General features: G+C 42.0%; 1 protein-coding gene across 5 annotated transcripts in view; it reads left to right on the top strand.

Annotated features, from left to right (window-relative positions):
- lrp8 (low density lipoprotein receptor-related protein 8, apolipoprotein e receptor) overlaps nucleotides 1-17,981 on the top strand; it is a 183,509-nt gene extending 165,528 nt beyond the window's left edge. For 2 of the 5 annotated variants that reach the window (XM_082511666.1, XM_082511665.1), the window contains exons 14-18: nucleotides 1,519-1,660; nucleotides 3,954-4,106; nucleotides 6,263-6,643; nucleotides 10,209-10,277; nucleotides 12,803-14,683. In XM_082511666.1, coding sequence (XP_082367792.1) covers nucleotides 1,519-1,660; nucleotides 3,954-4,106; nucleotides 6,263-6,643; nucleotides 10,209-10,277; nucleotides 12,803-13,104 — 1,047 coding nt within the window. In that variant the 3' untranslated portion in view covers nucleotides 13,105-14,683. The other 3 variants (XM_082511667.1, XM_082511668.1, XM_082511669.1) reach the window with 3 other exon arrangements.
- The last annotated feature ends 5,080 nt before the right edge of the window (nucleotides 17,982-23,061 follow it).

Genomic DNA, 23,061 nt, shown 5'->3' with positions numbered 1-23,061 from the left:
CCTGTAACGACGAAAAAACCTGCAGACACTCTTCCTGATTGGTCTCTCCGTCTCACACTCACCTCCTAAATCGTCTCTTCATTGTTTTATCGAGCTTTCCATGATATCAGCCTGTCTGTGTTTTCTCGTGCAGTCATTTGCTGCATTTTTCTGTTTTTTCTTAATTGATGTGTGCTTGCAAAGACAAAGCCGTCTGGGGTTGCTGTGGAAACCAAGTGCCGTGAGCACTTGTGCGGTTATATCGTGTAGTATCATTAAAGAGAATAATGAGCAGGTGTGAAAGAGCGGAAGGGAAATTGAGAAGGAAGCTGAGCTAGGACTACAAAGACACCGTACGCTCCGCCAAAGCAGTCACTACCTTCTGCTTTGGCACAAAGCTTAAACAGAGAGTCAAAGGTACAGACGTTTTTCCAATAAAACACCGGGGCTGTTTTTTTCTTATCAAGCATGCAACTTCCTTACAGACTTAAAACGGTGTTTTTACTGTTTTTTGTTGTTTTTTTTAAGTAAACACTGCTCCCCTTTTCACCCACCGAGCACAGAGTAGGTGGCTTATTTTAACTAAACCGTCTCCAAGAGATGCCACGCCTCCACTGTGTCCTTGTATTTGTTAAGTAGCTGTTATAATTAGGGTGGTTAAAAATAGAAATTAGCAAAGAGTGCCACCTGGGCTTTCTTCTCTGGCAAATTGAAGTAATGTGACTCTGTTTTTAAGTTTATTTGGGGCTGATTATTTTTACCAGAGAAGAGAGAGACTGGCTATAATCTTAAATACCTGGAGTGCTGGAGGGTAAAGATGGTAGAGTGGGAGCTAAATGGCATGTTTTGGGGGGGGGGTTATTGCATTTTTGAAAAATTAACCAGTTACCTTGGATATAAAACACCTCTCTATTCAAGTAAACCACAACACATCCTCAAATGTAATCGTAAATTTAATCAAATAGCCATTGTTGGGATGAGGACATTTCTTTGCAGCAGACTGGCTTTTTTTCTTCCTTTTTTTTTTTTTTTTAATTAACGGTGACTACAATGAATATCAGTGCACAGCTTCTAAGCAGAGACAAATGGTGTTTATGAAAAGCCATTTATTCTAAAGTTGTATGCAGATTATGCTCATTTGCAGCATGTTTGCTCCATACTTGAGGTCTCACGGTTCTGAATTACAGAATCACTGGACTCTGAAAATGATAAGCAACAACAGCTTTATAAAACCCTAGAATGACGCTCTCTTTAGAGAAAACATTTTTGTAAGTGTTCTGTTACTGAAATATGAAATATATCTCGTCATCACTGCCATTTGATTAGGAAAGTGTCCGATCTCAAGTGGTACAGCGCAAGCAGTTCTGGATCTGCAACATGCATGTGGCTTTATAACATTATCTGTGGCATTAGCTGAGATATCTTTCATTTATTCTTCTTTTTTTTTTTAATAGGTTGATCGTTAATCATCAAGGCTGGTTTAGGGCTTTTTATTTATTTGTGTATTTCTCAAGCTGACTTTGCTTTATTTTAACCCAGGATCGCGTGTATTGGACAGACTTGGAAGATGAAGCGATATACAGCGCCAACCGACTGACGGGACACGATGTGGCCAAGGTCGCAGAGGACCTTAACAACCCCCTGGACCTGGTGGTGTTTCATGAACAGAGGCAGCCCAAGGGTAAGAAGAAGAAACGCATAGAAGCTTAGCACAGGTGATCTAAGTGGGGCTGTCCCAGATGACCTCAAATAAGTCGTTTCGTTTTCAGTCTGTCATACTGCCCAGTCTCTGTCTAGGTGCTGTTTGCCACTCGTAAGCGTGCAGGATCTTGTTCGGTATAATGAGCAGGATTTTGGGGCGTATGTGCACACAGGATACACAAAATCTAACCTCCTTCCTGAGTACAAAGCATTGCATTATCAGCACATAGACACGAGGATCCACTTAGTGAAACGGTCTGAAACAATAAACAGATAATCTGATGAGTGTGATTAGACCGGTGGATGTGACGGGCACGTCAAAACGATGTGTTTGTCTTTTTTTTTTTTGCACTCTCGATGTGTGTGACTGCACGCACGCGTGTGTGCCTGTCAACACCTCTGCTTGTGAATACCTGGGTGTGTTTGACACTGCGTGCCAGAAATGTGTTTGTGCGAGTGTTTTCATGCTTTGTTTTCTCTCCTCACTCACTGAGCGCTCAGAAGCAATCTTGTCTGTGCGCCAGCAGGCAGCTAATTGCATTCCCTCATTAATAAATCAAGAGTCCTGGTCAAAAAAAGAAGTCACAGAATTGGAAAATGTTTTCTCCCAAATGCCAACAAAAGCAAGACAAAACACTGCAAGGCTAAGTGAAGGTGCACCGAGTAGCCCCCCCAAGCACACGAGTAGCATTGATAAGCAAAGTATTTGATAAAATGTGACCTCGACTGCAACGCTTGGTGAGTTCAGACTCCTCTCTGCCCTGTCTTTTACCGATTTATCTTTGTTTCTCTTGCATTTTTGTATCATTTCTTATTTGTTAGTGTACTGCACCTAAGGAAAACCCCAGTGAGGAATATTATCTGTAAGTGTGGTTTGGTACAGTACTGTGCGTCTCCACATATTTCGAGGCGCTCAGATGTCTTTCATGTTTATCGACACACTTCCTTAAAAGAGGCTTTCGTCCGATCCTTCCCAAGTTGTGTCTGTTTTATTATTAATTTTTTGTGCGCTCAGTGGGTCTTTGAAGCCTAGGTTCACTCTTCTTAGTTGGAGACCAAAGAGAGGCAGCGCAGGAGGAGAAAGTGACGCTTTTATGGCTTAAAACCAACATAATTTTGTTGTTGTTATCATCTCGGTCCTTCTTTTTTCCTTCTTCATCCTCATCCTCATCATTTTCGTTCACTTTTCTCTTGCCTCCCTCTCTCTCCTCCTCTGTTTTCTTCTTTCCTTCCTACACTCTTCCTTAACCTTTTTTTCCCATCCTCCCCAGTTTGATGACTCCTTCCCAAACCTTTTACCACATTTGGAGCTTTGAGAACTTAGACAGCTGTTCTCATTACATAGTCATTATGCTGAGATACTGTACATCAAGTATAAATGTATTCCCAGCTTATTAAAATCTCACTCTGTGTAGCAAGTGATATTGCTGTTTTTCCTGACAGCTGATGGCGTGCTGCTCTCCAAAGCTACATAAGAAATCAGGAAAGATTGCGACCTGACCTAATTCTCGCGCTTCCCCACATGACACAAAACTGCAGTGTTTTTCCATGAGTCTGCAACTGTGCTTAAGAAACTACATGTAAATTTTTTATTTGGGTTACAGAGATTAAAAGCAGTTGAGACTCTCCTGCATTCACCTACGCATCTCTAAAGTCAGCAAGAGGAAGTGTGTGGAATAAAGATTAGATTCCTAAATCTAGCATCAAACTAGTTAATAGTTTGATGGCAGCAGAAACTTTTTACTGATGAGATACCGGCGCCTACGTGTCAAATTTGATGCTGGTTTTTCTTTTTCTTAGGTTCATCCAGTTTTTCATGTGTTTTTTTCTGCAGATTGATGAACCTCAGCATCTGCGAGATGATATAATATAACATGATTATCCCCAGTCGTGTTACTGACATGTTTCCAGTTAACATAATTAGTTGCAAAATGTTTCTCCAGCTGGTTCTTTTTCATTAGCACTTACTTTTGCAGCCTTTTCTTACCCGTGTCCCAACTTTTTTTAAGACTAGTTATTGCCATCAAATTCAAAGTGGCCTTATTTTTTTGTTACAATTGTACATTCTGTAATTTTAAACCTTTGATATATTTTCTTTGTTCTAATTTGAATAAAATTTGGGCTGTTGAGATTTGGGCTTTGTGCAAGTTTTTTTTTCCTTTTCCAGTACAGCTCGTTAATAAAACATTTGGGGTTTTATTGTTTTCCAAGAGATAAATGTGTTGCCAAAAGTCTTTTTTAATATTTTTACATTTCTGCCTGTGTTCCCAAAGGTCCTGATACCTGTAATATGGGCACACTGCCTAATGGTGGCTGCGAGTACCTCTGCCTGAAGGCGCCTCAGATCACAGACCACTCCCCCAAGTACACCTGCGCCTGTCCTGACGGCATGGAGCTAGGACCAGACATGAGACGCTGCGCGATCAGTAAGTCTACATTCCACAGGCACACCTGAATGAATGATTCGTGTGGATAAATGTCACATGAGATTCACGCTGCTAGGATCACAGTGAAATTCAGGAGCATTGTTGCCATTCTCAGGGGTCGTTGGCTAACAGTGATCAGTCCAATAGTAAGGCCTGAATTTTCTCCGGTTCCTAAATTCTTTTACGAGCACAAAGAATCCAGGCTAACTTCTCAGCTACTCCATCAGTACAACATAGAACAGCAGTGGTGCACAGCAAGGCTGCAAGAACGAAGCACACAAGTCATTCTATGTATAAGTAAAATTATTTGGAATGAGCTTGTTTCTAAGTCAAACTTAACCTGACAGAAATATTTTGGAAAGACCTGAAGTTCATTTGAATAAACCCACAAACATGCAAGCCGTGTAATACTGGATTAAATTACCAAGAATATTTTTGTCTCATTTATTTATTTGAGTTATGTTCGTCTGTGTGACTAGTGTTAAAGTCTGATCATCTTTTAGGTCATATTTAAGCACAAATATTTAAAATTCTAAATATAAAGCGTTTCTATTTATACTGTTTCTATTTGTCATAATACTTTGGATACTCCAAATACAGTATTTTTCAATGTCTGCAATTTAACAGTACAATGTTTACAAAGCTAAAAGTGCCCTGGATCCTTCAGAGAATCTGAACCTTAAGTGTTGTGTAAAACTATCTTGGGAACTAGGTCAGGGACTCTTCCCTGCACTTCTAACCTACCTCGCTGACCTTATTTCATCAGTCAGCTTGTCCCCCTGCCCTTATAGAGTCACTACATTTGTAACGTTGCTATTTTTACTAGACCTACACCTAATGTCTATATAGGTGAGCTAGGAGGAGCTGACACAGAGAAACGGGGGGAAAGAGACGATGAAGATGTATTGAGGCAATATTTCAAAGAATCCCTGTGAGAGAGGCTGGGAGTAGGTGCAGGGGCAGTGAGTGCATTTGTACCAAAGCTTTTTGGATTCTTACTGTAACACAAACATTTCTGGTGGAAAAACTCACTGGTTTAATTGTGACTGTATTGGATCAAAATTTCAGTTTTACAACCACAAAGAAACGCATATCACTTATATTAAAAATAATGTTTAGAAAACACAAACCCGAATGTTATATCAGCAGCAGTGTGTGCACTGGGATTTGTGTAAATCTGATACACCAAAAAAAAAAACAAAACAGTGATCAGAGGAAGAGCCTGGGGTGACATGTGGTGTAATTTAGCTTCAGCTAAAATCCCTGACTTGAATACTTCTTTTAGTACATGTAGTACACTATGAACCAAACGTACTGGTGTAGTACATCTGCTTTAACAACGTAGTGTTTTCTCAGATCATTTCTTGTGATGTGATATGATGTTTGCAACAACTGACTGCAACGCTTGCACTAAATTCTGCTTATTATGCGCTTGTGCAACTTATCCATCTGGCAACTTGTTACTTATGAATGTGTGAATGCACTTTACCACAGTATGTACATAGAAATATCACAGTACCTGTCACGGTACCTATGTGGTGCTGTACAGGACTTTAAAGTGTCACACTTCTGATTAGCAGTAACACAGGCGTTATACCGGACTGCTGTGGTGCAGCTGAAAGCTGAAACGTGAAGCTTTTCATTTACTGATCCATTTATGTCTCAATCCAAACCTGTGGTGTGATGTAAGATCTACAGACTTCAGTTCAAAGCCTATAAATAAATAATTATGAGATTATGGTCATGAAATCTGAGTAAGATCATGAATACAAGCACCTAAAATGAATTTCCTCTATAAGGTGGTTGGGCTCAGCTTTAGAGATGAGACACTGAGGAGCTTGGACTTCTGGAGGGACCTTAGAGTAGAGCCGCTGCTCCTGCGTATCAAACACACCAGCTGAGCATCTATTTTGGATGCCTCATGGATGCCTCCTTTTGGAGGTTTTGCAGGCGCGCTCCTGGTAGGAGACCCCATGGTAGACCCAGAACCCTCAGAAGAGATTATAGATCTCATCTTATAAGACAATGGAGGCATTGCTGTTGACTGCAGTTGTATGCTGAATATTGATGCAGAGCTTACAAGTGGAAATGGCTGCAACAGCTGAGCAGTCTGGAGAGAAATCTCAAATCCTACTGGTTGTTTTTCTGTTGCGCAGTTCGACCCCGAGCAACCACGACATCTGCCTCCACCGCAACCACAACTTCCACGACGACCACCACAACAAGCACAACAACAACAACTCCCACAACCGTTGCCACGACCACAACACCCTCTACCACCACCACCACCACCACCACCACCACCTCTGCTACTACCACATTACCACCCACAGCCAAGACTACAACACCAGCCCCTCCTCAGACCACCAGGAGCGGCAGAATCACAGAGCACCCTCGGACTCCCGCCGCTACCAGTACAGAGACGACCAGTTTGAGCAGCACTAGTCAGAAGTCCACGTCCACACACACCCCCTTATTGGCTGCCGTGGCTCCCAACAGCATTCAGAAAGAGAGCAATGCCAACCTCTCCCACAGAGGTAAGTGACATGATGACAGGAATGTGGATGTGTGTAAAGCGAGTGTTTTCTTCTGCTCTGCTACCATCACTGCTGTTACCACCATCATTAAATCAGCAGGAAGCTAAAAACCAATACTTTTATCCCTCCTTTCTCTAGCTTCTCCTCCCCTCCACTTTTCCCTCTGATCATTTGCTTTACTGGCCCTACGACCTCCTCCTCTATTCCTTTTCTCATCTGCTCACACACCCGTCCGAACGCTTCACAGGCCTGCACTATGTCTCGGTCTGCTTACTGTTGATCCCTCGCGACCAGCGTCTTAACAGAAGTGTCAGAGCTAAGAAATGACAGTCCCCTCCATTCTCGCATAAAACTACTCATCACTCATCCTCACTTTCTGACAGCCTCTCTCTTACTCTCTTTGTCTTTATCTCTGTCTTGGTCTCTCCCTCTGTACCTCTCTCCCCTTCTCTCTTTAGCTCTCGCTCGCTCTCTTTCTATAACTGGCAGTGTTCTTCATTCTCGCGCCAATCACGCTTCACTGGCTCGCAAGAAAAATACCACTTTGCAGCCCAGACAAACAGTGACAGCAGACTAACAGCCGTAACAATGGTTTACAAAGCCACGCTAAGAATTAAATTGTACTTGGAAGCGGACGAGAATCCTTGATAGCACCACGCAGCAAAATTGATGAAGCCACCAAATTGTGAGATCAGTATTTTTCAGCAGTTGTTTTGAAAGTCTTCTTAGCTTTTTTTACTGCATGGCAATATTAAATTGAGACAGTCATCCTGCCGAGGCAGCTTTTTATTTTGTCTTTTGTTTCTAAGAAAATGAAAAAGGTTCCCTTTTTAATACTGACTCTTTAGATGAATATATATTTATGTCAGATAATGGGTCTGTGCACTATTTAAATGCCCTAAAAGAAAGATTAACACTAAAACACTTATCATAATACTTGTATATCTTTATGTCATTCTAACAAGTAATTTAGAGGAGAGAAAAAAGAATTAAAAGAGCAGGTGTTGAGGATGAAAAAAAGCTGTACAGATGGAGAGAAACAGGGAAAGATGATGAAAGTTTTAAGTGGGAGTTGGAGGACAGGGAAATGAATGAGAAACGGAGCAAGGAGTAAAACGAAGGAATGTTAAATGAAAAAAAACAAAAACGTGCAGTGTGAGACAGTAAAGCCACAGAGAACAAAGAGTGAACAGAGAGCGAAAAAGAACATGACAGTCCAGCACTTTAACGGGGAGGATGGGAGTTGTAGATGACACACTGTTGGGAGGAAAGGCGGCATTTACATGGATATGAAACGACGGGATGGAAAAAGAGGCGGGAGAGAAAGTGATTTTCTGGGAATTAAAGAGGTTGCCTGCTGTATTACTTTAGGGGTCGCGGTACTTCAGAGTTACTAAGAGGCGAGAGGCACGTTTCTTCCGGTCTCTGAAGTTGTCAGCCCTCCTCAGCACACCACAAGTGCTCCAGATGAGAGGTGGAGCAGACACAGATGAGAAAAATGGGGCATGAACAAGACGAGTCTCCAAACCCACGGGCCATGTGTTATAATTTTCAACTCGGTGCACACTGTCAAGTTTGCCGGCATCAGCTGTTACACGCTGCTGGGGGGAGGGAGGGAGGGCATGGTGGGGCGAGGGAGAACCAGGAGTCTGATTGGGGAGGGCAAAGATTAAACACAGCTGGTAACCAATGTTTTCTTTTGATATCGGTAGTAATTTTGCACATCTTTCAGCGACATTAAAGAAAATTAATTTCAAGATTTTGGGGAAAAAAACAAAAAAAAAACAGACGTGTGACAGATATGAAAGAGTCTGTAGAAGCCATGATGCTGCCCGTAACATCGTCAGCATGACAGGTTTGGTGGCGGGTTAGTAATGGTCTGGGGGGCACAGACCTCTACAGGCTAGGCAATGGCACCCTGACTACTATTAGCTCCCAGGATGAAATCCTTGGAGCCAATGTCAGACCCTACACTGGTGCTCTTGTTCCTGGGTTCCTTCTGGTGTGCGACAATGCCTGACCTCATGTGATAAAAGTGTGCAGGCAGTTCCAAATCCACTAAAAGACCTCTGGGATGTTATGTTTTGGTTCATCCGATCCTGTATGGTCACACCTCAGACTGTCCAGGAGTTCAGTGAAGCCCTGGTTCAGATCTCCCAGGACGCCATCCGTCGTCCTGTTACGAGTGTGCCCCATCTTGGTCAGGGATGTGTACAAGCACATACCATTTTGAGATGCTGCAATGAAATTTCCACAAAACAGCAATAGCATGCTGCATCATTTTTCACTTTGATTTTCAGGGTCTCTTTGAATTCAGCCGTCTGTGGGTTGATCATTTTCATTTCGATGTGGCATCTTCTCATTCCTAACACATTACCCAGTCCATATCAGTGCAGATATTGATCTGATGTGTTTTTAAAGTATATTTTTGAGCAGTATATTTACGATATACTGTTTTATTAATCATTGTTAATTGTACTGGATATAGCATTCTAACCCTGACAGTTATATTTAAATAATAAGTGGCAGTAAAGAATGACCCTCATGAAATTGAGACTTTTGTCCCCTTTTCTTCTTCTTCTCCCTTTCTCAGTGCCCTCCCTTTCCAGAACAGCCTCCTTCCAGAGCAGTTTCTTTAATGAGATTCAGTTAATCTGCCTTTTTGAGTCTTACTGTTGGACCCACTGGACGTCACTCACACTTAAGAAAAGCCAAAATTCGCTTCTGCTGACTCAGAACTCGCTGTCTGAAGTCGCTTCACCTTTTGTGGCTCTCGTGTGTGCGCACGTGTGTGCATTTATTTGCATTTCATTCACTATATGATTTAATTTATGAAGAATAATGTGCGCCTGCATTGTCTGTCACATCCATCACATGCCATCTGTCTCTTTTTGCCAGCCATAGAACTGGAACAGTCACTTTGTCGAATGAACCAATCAGTATGCAGGGCCAGCACTGTGCTCTCTTGTGTTAATCTTCCTTACCAGACTTCATTATAGCCATCTGATCACACTTTTGGCTAACAGCTAGCCTGCTGCTAATACGAGGGTTGGGAGTGAGATTAATGTCAAAAGCTCCCCCGCCGACCTGTTGGGGTGAGAGCTGAAGGGGAGTAAGGATGCAAAGCATGTCCAGAATAAATGTCTTCTGCATTGCATTGTGACACAGTTTTGAAACGTCTCGTAGAAAAAGAATGGAGTAATGCGAGATCATGTGCTCGTTGCTTATATTCATACAAATTCTGATGCATTGGTTTCTTGAAACGCATTTGTTCCTTCGTGTATTAAAAGGCATCTCACTGCATTTTTATGCCATCCCTGTGTGATTCATTGGCTTTTTCATTTACACATGCTGCTGGGGAAGACAAAGTCAGCAGTCCAAACTGAAATCAGATGGATTCTCTGCCCTTATATTATGCAAATATCCTTTTCCAGCCTTTCTTTTGATGTTCCCGTGTTGAAATCTCTCTTGCTCTCTAGGAGGGCACTTGGTGGGGTTTGAAGCAAAACTTTTTCTTGGTTTGATTCTCTTTTTTTCTTGTCTTCCATCTGTCTGTTCATCTCAGCTGCGAGTGATCACTACCTCATAGGTAACAACATCACAGTAGCTGTTCTGGGGATAGTCATTCCTATCGGTGAGTACTGTTGACTCCCTCACTGTGTTGTCTTTGCTTTCTGCTTGCCTGCCTCTCCCTCCTCGCTCCTTCAAGTCTGCTTAACTGCATGTTGCGTGCGTTTTGTTGTTAATGTGAGTATGAGGTTATGTGTTTGTGTGCGTGTGCCTGGGTTTTAGGATGTTTGCGTTTCCACCTGGCTGATTAAATCTAAAACATTCTCATTAAAATAATAACAATTCAACACATTATATCTGGTTCAATAGTGAGATTCAGGCATAAAATTGTATCGCATCTATTGAAAAAATGTACTGAGGTATGGTATTATCCAGCAACATCCTCGTGGCCTATGGCTAGAAAAAGCCATTACATGGAAGTGAGCCCCTCTGTCAGTAAACGGCCAGGCCGCTGTAATATGCACATTATGTCATTATTAATGACATTTGAGCAAATGTGAAATTCAATTCAGGTTTTGTCATCACACGACCAGCTGTTAGTACATTTTGCTCGTGTTCACCGCTCTGATCAGATCGTATCAATCAGGCCAATGTTCTGACCTATTTCTGTGACCGAGCGGACTAAGAGTGGGTTATACCGCTTTACGGGAGACGAGGGGAGAGAAAAGTGGATTAATGCCATGAAATTGTGTTTTTGGCCTGGAGCAGGAAGCTAATGACCTCAGACATAATGCTGTTGTCTGTTTAGGCAATGAAACATAAAGAGAAAACCATCAAGCTGCCTCTACAAAGGCAGAAAAAGGCAATTGTAGTTCTTTCAATCAAACCGGCTTAGAAAAGTTAATCTACTCTATTAGCTCCGATTAAAATGAAAATCGAATTTTATGGAAATATTTCATACTTTCATGCCCAACGTGACTGGGAAATCAGCTGAATGTGCAAATGGCCTTATAGTGGCAGCATATGCCACTAATTGAGATCTCTTTCATCCCTAATATTAACAAGTTTGATAATTCAGGGGAGCGCTAAAAGATTGTAAAGCTATTTTTTTTCTCTTTCCAGTCTCTATAGTTGAAATATCAGCTCATTAAAATAACCCTGGAGACTATTAACCCTTTCCGCTTTATCCTTTTTTTGTCCTTCTCCCATTTATTGCCACCACAAATCTTTTTTTTTTTAGCAGCTTTGAAACATTAATGTTGGAGGTCCACACGGGCTGGATTTCTGCACCCCAGCTCTCCGCTCATACCCAGTAATGCACCACACCCACCCACAGCTCCATAAGGGGAAGCAGCCCAGCAATGATTATCAGTTTTAGCCAAAGACAGGCTGTTTTGCCACTCGCTCATTGGAGATAAATTTTCTAAATGAGAGGAAAGCTGATGGGTTTTTTTGTTTTTTTTCCCTTTAAACCATTGAGCATTTAGAGAAGAACAAAGGAGGAGCTGGGGTTTCCAACCCAGCCACGAAGGAATCTCAAGTGTCTATCTAATAAAGTCGCAATTAGACAGGCGTACTGTAGCGTAGGAAAACACATCTATGAATGCAGGCACACATATCCAAACCTCCTTGACTTACCTCTGATTTGGGTGTTTGCGCTTTCATTATACAAAAACTCTAAAGCATGCACTGTACACACACACACACAGGTCCTTGCAGGGCAGTTATGCTGATATGGTAATGAAAGAGGAGAGACGGCGCTTATCTCAAATCCTCCAAATCCCAACCCTTTCCCCGTCTTCTCTCCTCCTCTTACCCTCTTCTTATTCTCCTCCCATAACCCCATCCGGACACTCCAGATATTAATTTTTCGGTGCAATAAAATACAAAATTATAAATCATTGCCCAAAATTCTGTTTTTTGAGCAATGCGCACCAGGATTATATGCTGATGACAATTAAGCAACCTTGTGGGGCTTTTATTCAAAAACAAGGTCATAATCAGTGTCTTCAGGGCTTGAATGGTTACAGATTTAATATAAAATGCCAGTTTGGTTCAGTGTGCCCACGTGTGTGTGTGTGTGTTGGAATGATGTTTATGTGCATGTGTACCATGCAGACATTTATGTTGCATATTGTGTGTGCATGTTTTTGATCGTTTCGTGACACTGAGGGGGGGATATAATGCAATGAATGATTAGTTCCTCTTTGAAGGCTCATTGTTTCTCTAATAAATGCTTAGATTTTTTAAAATGCAGATACAGAAGACATACGGGGGATGAAACATAAAAAGCTCAGCCCACTAAATTTATAGAAACAGATGCATAAAGTGCCACCAGTTTTTCTAACAGTTTCAGAAAAGTGGACTGCTTCCCCTTCAGGTTCATCTCCTTGTGCACCTCTGGACGTTTTCCAGAAGGCGAATATTTCCATGTTTTTTTTGTTGTTTGTTTTGTTTTGTTTTTAAAATTTTTGAGAAGCTGTTATGCAAACAACATTTCAAAAACCAAAACTGAAAAATAATGAGCCTTCAGGTGAACAGTGCAACGTGTGTTTGTGCGTGAGTGCTTAAAGCGCCGCTCTGTGTCCCCCGGGCTGTGTTAACGCTCCCGCCGTGTGTTGTTGTTGTGTGTGTGTTAAACACATGCAGTCCCTATCCTTGCCACAGTGGTCATCGGATTGCTCTGCACCGGTGGATACCTGGTCTGGCGCAACTGGCGGCGCAAGAACACCAAGAGCATGAACTTCGACAACCCAGTGTACCGCAAAACCACAGAGGATGACGACGACGAAATCCACATCGGGCGTCAGAGCGAGTCCATCGGTCACGTCTACCCAGCAGTGAGTGGCAGCCACAGTCAGCCATTCATAGCGCTTCCTCTAGGGGGCGGCGTCACAGACAACAACTCTCACTGGTATTCGGGGGCGCCGATGCTCTCGAACACTAAGTGAGAGGTACTGCGGAGGAAAGGAAGAGGTGTGAAATATTTGGAAAATGGGAGTTGGCACGAGGGTTTGGAAAAGCCCGTTTTCTTGTACATGTCAGCCTGGTGGAAAGAAAGAACAGGCTCGCACACGTTCACATATCATTTTATTTCTTTATGTTTTTGAAGTAATTACCGAACACACCTGTCACGCGTACACGTAAACCCTCGACACACATTTCGTTCACCTTCAGCGACCATATTCATGCGATACATCCCTGCTGCCGACCCGCCATCCCATTTATTTGTGCATCGTGTTAGTGTTTTTGGTTGTTGAAGTGAGTGATCCCCATTTCCTGACAAAACCCTTGTGCACAGGCAAAGCATTATTCCTTTGCTTCAGAAAGGTTCAGCAGCCAAGAAATCATGATTAGTGCAGATGAGATGCAAAAAAAGAGAGGTGAAAGAGGAGTCGCTCTATAGCCACTGCTCACAAATAAATTGGACATGTAGAGTAGATAGTTGCGTCATAGCATTGAACTAATGCGATTTTGTTTTGAGGTCACACAAAATTTGAAAAAAGGAGCACAAATCAGGATGAAGGACTCTCTCGAAATACAATTTATCTTGCAGAAACCATAAATCTCAGCAACGCAATTTCAGGATTACCCTGATGACTTCCCATTGATGTATATGCAGTTTTAAAAGTCACTGGAAGCGGCATTTTCTACAAACCCTGGATACAGTGGCAGCTGCAACACGTAGCAGTAAAGTAAAATGCCCTTAAATCCAGACTGTGCGTCATTAGGAGTTTATGACATTTACCGAATATGCTTCTTGTTTTGGGTGTCAGAGAGCAAGCGGCGAAGGGCAGCCAAAAAGCATAAAGGAGGGAGGGCGAGACGGGAGTCTAGCGCTTTGATCTGTTGGCATGGTAACACAGATTTCTTTGTGTCACCCCGGAGAGAAAGAAGGCAAAGAATTCTGGGTATCACTGGCATGATGACAGGCGGGAAGCACGCTCAGACAGACACTGAAACAGGTGCACGACTGAGTCATATTAAGATTCAAGGTCGAAGTAACAACCTACCCTCGCGGAACGAGAGAGGGGGCTTTACTCCTTCTCTCTCGTTTTCCCAGTTTTATTACAAACATTTGTACAAATCTTATGTATTGCCTTTTATCTCTTTAGTGGTTTTCTTCCTCTTCTTTTCTCGTCCTAACTTTTTCTTGCCCTTTGTCTCAGTGTGGCAGCTCGGGCAGCCAGAGAAATCAGGCTTGCATTATGTGGGCCAGACTTTCGCAACCGTAGGCAGGCAGCCTGCATTCCTCGCTACGAGCAGCCAGGGAAGGAGGGGACAAACAACACGTTGGGGGGGGCTGAATTGGAAAGAAACGAAGACGAAGGTTGGGGAGAGGAGGCAGAATAGTGAGAGGGCATCACATAACAAAGCTGCCATTTTTCTTCTGGGTTCCACCTAGACTGGAATCTTGTCTCCCTTTCTCCTCTTTTTCCACTGAGCTTCTCTATTTTCATTCCCCGCTGTTCTATCTCACTTCCTTCTCCTTAACCAGCCTGTTGTGGTAACGGTCTTTTTATCTGCTGTTTGCAGCGCGTGGCACTCAGTCTGGAGGATGATGGCTATCCCTGAGGGAGGAGGGGGATGCAGCCTGCACCCCTGCGCTCCCATACTGGCCCCCTCCTCTCACCACAGCCTCTAGACCACTACAATGAGGCCAGTACAACGCAGAGGAGAAAAGAAAAGGAGACCTCATTTTGCCTCCCTGTTTTTAAAGAGCAGGGATGACATGTACACCTGTTAAAGCCCACCTCCATCTCCTACCGTCTCCACTGGAGTAACACTACTACCATTATTAGCTACTACTACTACTATTAGTTTAGTAGCCTCTGCTCCACTCCTCTCTTCTCTCTGCCTCTTGTTAGCACCAGTGCTACTCAAAATGCTGCTTGATGATGATATTGTCCATACTAACCTCATTCAGCTGTCTCAGTGCACTTTGTAAATAAAAGGATTTCTGGCTGCCGTGCAAGCAGGAGAAGGCGGCGTGCATCATTTTAAATTCCTCGTGCTTTCACTGTATTTATTTCTGTTGCGTTTGCTGTTGTAAATATGTGACCAGCACCTCTCAGTGCACAGCACGAAAGACAAGTTTGGAAGGATGGTGCAGTACAGTGGCAAGCAAGGACGCTGTATTTCTTCATTGTCATGTAAAGAGACCTTTTTGAAGGGGTTTGTTGCAGGGGGGTGTCATCCTTTTTCACACCTAGTCCCTCAAATTTGCCCTTTCACTTACTGTAAAGCTAAATATAGCCAAGGAGAGGAAAACTGATGAGGTCGTCGTACATTTAGAGGTGATTTTGGGGATAAAGGAGACTTTTTTCTTTCTTTTTTTTTTCCCTTTGCAATTGGAGGGTTTGTGCTACCAGAGGGTAGTGCCTCAAGGCTGAAAGCAGCAGGGTAGAAAAGGCAAAGGATTATGGGTAATCCCCTGGCCTCTGCCATCAGAGGTGTACATACAGTCAATAATGAACTTGGGATTGTTTTCCTGTTTGCACTGAGTAGCAAGAATCCCACATGTGTTTCTGAGTCTTCATTTGCATCTGCCAGCGTCAATATTCTAGCAGCGAGAACATATTCTTTTGAATTGATGCAGGGAATTGGATGTTAAATAGTTGTTTAGTGATCGGATTTAAAAACATGTAAGTGCATGCTGCACTTGCTGTATGGGAATCCTGGAGGAAATGAAGAGTGAGATGACAAGCTCATCACAGCAAGAAAACACAGAGGTGTTTGACTTTGAGTGACCCCTTAAACATCAGTCCCAGCTGGAGTTTTTTGTTTGTTTGTTTTTTGGGATGAGGTGGGGTGGGGGGCTACCTTTACTCCCCCTTTTTAACAATGCAGCTGTGTGTTTTCTGGATGTGATGCTGTATTTCTTATGTCTTGTCACCGTCTCTGTGCGGTGCGCAGATGAGTAACACACCGAGGCCGACTGAGCTGAGCGCTGATTTGAAAAATGGGACCTGATCTTCCTTGGCTTGCTTCGAACCAGCTTCCAGCCTATTGAATCAGTTGCGATTCATGCCAATGAATATTGTAATAATTGCTCATCTTGTGCTGGAATAGGGAATCACTAGAATAGCAGAACTGTTACAAGTAGTCGAGGCAAATTGCCAGCGTTCTTATTCAGGACATCGTTTAGTGTCCTAATTGAAAATTTGACAGTTTTAAGCACAGTTAAAACACATTATATACTCTGTAAGGCAGTTTTGGATGGTCTAAACTATAAATACATGAAACACTCGTCTTCCATTCTTGCCTAATGAATCTGATCAATGCTGCATGTAAGATCCTACATATTGGACTAGTAAATCCAATATGACTAAATAACACACACACACACAAGTTCCCAATGCAAATGTTAAAGTCTTCCATCCTAGACTCAGTACGGTCTCAGATTATGTATTCATGCAACAGTTGATTAATGACGGTTATTATTCATGGATTTCACTATTTCTTGGAAGGCTTAGCTTCAGCGTAGAAGCTCCGATAACCACGAGGGAGGAACAGAAAGGCAAGGAAAACAAAGATGAAAGGTGGTGTAGGGCTTGACTGCCAGAATTTATACGCCGCCATATGTGAGCAGGTTTGTACTTGGAAGATGAACGGTGGGTCGTTTGTTTTCCCGGATTTCTGCCAGTGTTGGCATCGCCGTATTCTGACAGTCGCTCCTCTCGCCTCCCTCGAAAGGATGGCACTCTCTCCTCTCAGTTTATGAAGCACAGTTGTGTGAACTGTGTGTGACAAATAGCAAGCTAGACAGGTAAATCGTAGTCCTCTCCAGCAGCGCGCTCCCCCTACATCCATCTAACGGAGGAGGATCGAGCGCAAGGGGGAGGCCATCTCCCTTCATCTTCACCTTGTACAGATGAAGAAAAATGTAATGCACTGCACAGTGGGGAAGATTGGGACTCCACTCAGCATGACGTTAGACTGGTTTGTTAGTTTCCACCAGTGACTGCTTTTTAGGCCTTTAAGAATTGACATATATTGAACAGATTTGACTAAACACTGAAAACAATGATGTAGATTAGCCACTGCAGTTTTCATGCGTATAGGATCCAGTTCCCAAAGGAGAGATTAGGTAGTGATGGAAAAATCTGGATGTAAGCTATCTTTGTGAATTTAAGATTAAATAAATCACAGCTCCCTGAGCTGAGTCAGCTCTGCGTGCCAACACTTTCCTTCATGTCCATGTTTGCTTCAGGTCTAATCGAGTTCCATGCTGGAGGTGGGGGGGTGCAGGTAGGAGAATAAATTGCTTATTTATTGAGGTGTAGGAAACTTATTATGGCTACAGTGTGAAGACAGATTGGCTGGTCCACTGTGTGGTCACCTCAAGAACATTCGTCTATTCTGAAGGACATTGAAAGAAGTCCGGAACAGTTCTTTGTCTGTAACTATTCAAGGTAGTAATTGTAGTGGCAATGGAGGGCTTACTGTGACCATAGGCTCTCTAGACATCTGCTTCACTGTTGTTCCATATTTACAAGACTATTAAGGGACTAACCACTGGTGTGATGTCGGCTATAACAGCTTTTTTCCTCTAGGTCAGATAAGCTTAGAGTGCACTGGGTCACTATTTGTTTTTTAGTTCAGTGTTGATCTAGTAATCGCTGCTTTAGAGAACAAAGTGCAACATTATAAACGATACTGTGAGTTCTTTAACAATTAATGGGGAAATATACTGCACTAAAATGAACTTTTTCCTTGTAGACTGTGTTTACTGAATTGAAAATGTTGATGTACGTCTAAAAATGTCTTGCTAGTAAACTTGAAATCTTTGAGAAAAATGAGTTAATTAAATGAGTTGGTCTTGGCATTGTTGTGTTGTATGGATTTCTGAGTTACTGGAACTCACTACCTTTTGTTGAAGGAAGAAAACAGGGTACATTTGTTCTGGTGAAGTGAACGCTTTGCTATTTTACTTTTAACACAGAATCAATGCTGTCACCTAGAAATGACATTTATATGGTACTTAATACTAAAATGTTATCTGAAAGGCCGATTTTATTGGTTGATGTTGCATAGTTTGTCCACTAGAGGGCGCGTCGCAACTTCCCTGTTGGCGGTAATGCCACACACGCAACAAGCAGCAGATCCAAACAACATCAGGCAGTGTGTAAATGAGTAAACAACTACATATCAGCTGATATGAGTTTATCAAATTTAAATCAGCAATTTTGACTATTGGTTTTAAGAATTAAGAATTCTATATCGTTCAGACGCTTGTAGATGCTAGGTTGTTTTGTCTTTTTGTTTTGTTTGTCTTTGAAGGAGAATACATTATGGTTATATACTAGAATTGGCAATCAGATGTTCAAGGTGAACAGATGGCATACAAAACAACAGAAGAGCTATTTTCCTTTCTGTTTTAGAGCTTTTAGTTGACTGCTGCTCAAACAGCTCTCACCTACAGTCCAAATAGAAACCAGAGCTAATATTTACATATATCATATCAGAACTATATAAAAGGACTAATATGGTCCCTTTATATGTATAGACGCCTACAGCTACTACATATAAAATGTGTTGCTAGAGACTGTGTTTTGCTTCAGTGTAGTTTCTAGGTGACAGGATTGAAATAAATATATGTTGTTATTTTAACTATGTAGAATGCATACTGTTTACACCAGCAAAAGCATATGTATAGGCATATTTATAATATTTAACTCCTTGATATTTAACTCTATTTAACTCGTTCACTGATTGAGAAAACAAATATTCAGAACAATCCCAATGGACATCTTAAGTGCATAAACTGTGCAAATTGTTACTAAATCGAGGGAGGAAGTTGTTGCTTGTTATCAGCGTAAATAGTAAATACTAACAGTCCTGATAACCCCGATACAGTCTTCCTGATCTGTGCTCTCCATTTTATCGTACTGTTGCTTGTCTTTTCCTTTTCTGAGCGGAGACCTTACGTTGCTTTAACCACAATGCTCTTCTCACATCGCTCCACCGCTTCATCTCCTCGAGCACTGTATCAAATGTAATTCCAACTGAGTTTTAAAGTGTTTCTTTGGCTGTCGCACTGTTGAATTTTAGCTTCGAGGGCAAAGTCCACGCTGTTGTTTCTGTGCACTCTCATTCGCTTGCAACCCTCTCATCTTCATCTCACCCATGAACATCTTTCCTTTGGCAAGGGCTCTCAGTCTTTGGGTAGACAGGCACACAGTGGAAGAATTAAAGAAAAAGAAAACACTGGAGGAAATAACCTGAAACAACAACAAAAATAATAAGGAAGTCCCCAGAGATAGAAAGAAAGAAAAATGTGAACCAGCAAACCGGTGAACAATCACACTCAGCTTGGAGAAGCGGCCTCCCCCTTGAGCTACAGTTTTGGACTGTGGAAGGAACCCTCAGTGACTCTACTTGGATGGCACTTAGCTTTTGTTGACCCAGTGACTTTCCTCGATACACTGACTCCTCTTTTTGTTATGTGGGGAGGTTTTTTTTGGACTGTGTAAGTGAGTTGTAGTTGTTGCTCTCCTCCTTTCTCTGTCTCTCCCTCTCTATCTCCTCACCAGACTATTTCTAGTTTCATGTGTAATCTACTTGATGTTTGATTACTTGAAGGGGCAGCGTTCAGTTGCCTAGATTTTTCGAGCACTCTGTGTAAAATGAAGGCTTTCGGGAAAGAAGGTGATCTTTGTGTAAATCTTTTCATGGCTCGGGATGATGATGATGATGATATGTACAGGGGGAATGTTTTGATACGTTTTTATGGTCCTTCCACAGTCAAACAAGATGAAGAAATTGAAAGAAAATCTAAGGCTCCAGATTTTTTTTTTTTTTTTTTGCAAAACTGTCCACCTACATTTTCTCAGAAATCTTGCTGATATGTCTTTGTCTGCAAGGAAAGATTAAAAAAAAGAAAAAGAAAAGAAAAAAAAAAACATTCGGGCCTCTAACCATTCCTCAGCCATAAGACAGGCATTTTTTCTTTATGCTGTTTGTTGCACAAAACTTTTCAAAAAGCCTTCTGCACTGTGTAAAGAAATAACGTTCTTTGTAAGGGAGGAAATAAAAGTGTGGTGGGGTTGGGGCTCAAGGGGGGTGTCCAGTGAGTGGTACAGTCCAGTGGTTTTGAATCCTGACTTGTAAATAATACGTTTTCATACTGCAGAAATCTTTTGATAATGTTTTAAATGTATCTGTAAAAACAACAACAGCGGCAAAAAAACGGAGAAAAAAGATGTACATAAACTTCTGGGGTAAAAGGAGTGTAGACGATGTATGAATTTATTTGTACACACGAGCACTGGATTTCTTTACTACTTGATTGTAACTAAAATTTAATAATCTGCCAAAGTGTTCCTGTATTACTTTCACTTCCATTTGTTCGTTTCTGTTTTACTTTCCTGCTTTTTAACAGCAATGCGGATTTTTAGAGTTTCCACTGTATTTAATTCTGTTTAAATTTAATTCGTCTTTTGTTAGTTTGGTTTTTTTTGGGGGGGGGGGGGGGTTATTTTGGGGTTTTTTAAAGTGGGGATGGGGGGGGGGGGAAGGAGGAGGAATCATTTTAATTTATTGGTGCCTTGTTTTGTGCTCCTGTACACTTCTACTCTGTTTTTCTGTCTTCTGTGTCTGTTTGAGGGAGGGAGGGAGGGGGTGGGGGGGGGGGGGGGGCTGGGTGGTTAACTGGGGCGGGTTGTTGAGGGGGGGGGGAGTGTTGACAACTTAGCAACTTCTGTACTTACATTGAATATCTGTACTGTATGCCAAAATGGTCTCACTCACGTTTCTATGAAATCAAGCTGTTGATAAATATCTCTATATATTGATATATTAAATTTATAAAAACTGTCCAACCCTTTAGTGTGAATACTGTTTTCATTTGTATTTGTTTCTTCGTTTCTTTGTCTTTCTGTATGGGCTGACAACTTGTGCAGGCTGTGAAAGCTACTGTAGGTTGCAGCATAATGTATTAATCAAATTTATTACTCTCACTCTTCTTTGCAACTTTTCCTAACACTAGTTTCATCCATCCATCCATTCGCTTCCGCTTATCCTTTTCAGGATCGCGGGGGGCGCTGGAGCTTATCCCAGCTGTCATAGGGCGAGAGGCGGAGTACTCCCTGGACAGGTCGCCGGTCTGTCGCAGGGCTAACACACAGAGACAGGCAACCATTCGCACTCACATTCACTCATTCAAAAGTAAATGTCTTAAAACATCTTGACTCTAGGATTAGAAAACTTTACTGAGGATTAATGTGCAGCTCCAAAAAGTAAATAAAGGAACACTTAGAAACACATCAGATCATGCTGGATGTCTATACTGACGTGAACTGCGTAATGTGTTAGGAATCAAAGGATGCCACATGGTTTAATGGCATCCCAGGTGATTCTTTTTTGGTTTTTGTGGGTTTTTTGGCCCTCACATGCTTGTATGCATGCCTGACAATGCTGGTGTCCTGGAGGATCTCCTCCCAGATCGTGACCAGGGTATCGCCAACCTCTTGGATAGTCCGCAGTGCAACCTGGCAATGTTGGATGGATCGAAACATCCCAGTCAGTGGTATTGATACCCTTCCTGCAGTAACTGCATGCATGCTCTCGCCACACGGGGACAGGTATTGTTGTACAGGAGGAATCAACTGGAACAGAGTAGTGTTTGAATAGTACAGGGCGTCAGTGGTAGACCTGACAATTCTGCACAGGGCCTCCTAAAACTTTTTTTTTTCACACCAGTGACCTGCTGGAGGTCATTTTGTCACACTAGTAGTGCTCATTTTGTTCCTCCTTGAACAAAGGTCCAAATACCGCTCCTGCTAAGGGGTTAAGGATCTTCTGAAGCCTGTTCCAGCTCTCCTAGAGTAACTGTCTGTCTCCTGGAATCTCCTCCATGCTCTTGAGACTATGTTGGGAGTCGGACTACGTGTGCAACCTCAGCAGGGTTCAGATATTGCCTCATCCTCCCAACAGAGACAGTGACCATAGCCAAATGCAAAACTTGTGAAAAAACAGCCAGAAACAATCATTAGGGACAAAATCTCAGTGACCTCCACCTGTAAAACAATTCCTGTTTTGGGGGTTGTCTCATTGTTGCCCCTCTAGTGCACCTGTTTTTAATTTCAATAACAACAAAGCAACTGAAACAAATTTTAAAATGACCCTGTGGTTTTAGGACAATAAATCATCTTTCTGCAAAAACAGCACTTGCCAGAAAATTTAAGTGCTTATAATCAAAGATGTTTTTCTAACCACCAGGTATAGTAGGACTGCGAGAGTATATAGACAGACACTACAGTGAATTCACATACACAGGTCATTTGGATGTACTCTGTTGATTATACAGTACGGGTGTAGTAAAGAAGTTACAGCTTTGAGTCATGGCAGAACTCCCCAACCCGCCCACCCAAAATGTGTTTCTGGCTCCTGCCAGCTTGTTCAGGAAAACTGAGTAGTGAGGTTTTTTTTAACTGTGCTAAGTAACATTTATTCTTCATTCACATAAAGAGTGTACAGTGTACACCAGGAGTTGTATAAGTCAAAGACAGAAATTTGGTCGACTGAATTGAATAAAATTGAATGCAATTCTGAGCTAAATAAGCAGATTCTTTAGAAAGGTTTTACATCAGTGTCCTCAGGGTGTGCTTTTATGACTTCTATTAAATTTTATTGTCCAGAACAGAAAATAATGCGCTGTGATCAACGATTATGTGCAGACCTTTATGGTCAAAACATGTCTCAAACTGAGCCAAAAGCAATGAGACGTTTTGTGTTTTTGGCGTTTTCTTTTAGGGCATTGAGTTCACTCAGTGCAGATGCTTTGCATTTGATATATTTACTTTGAAAACTCATTTGAGAAATGAATTCCATGCTCTTTCACTTCACTTCTTTTGTTGTCTAACCAGCACTCCCATCAGGATGTGGACTTGCCATGCCTTTGATAT

The sequence above is a fragment of the Aulonocara stuartgranti genome (assembly GCF_965226115.1).
Source record: "Aulonocara stuartgranti genome assembly, chromosome: 17".
Classification (NCBI taxonomy): Eukaryota; Metazoa; Chordata; class Actinopteri; order Cichliformes; family Cichlidae; genus Aulonocara; species Aulonocara stuartgranti.
This window is presented reverse-complemented; position numbering and strand designations above follow the sequence as displayed.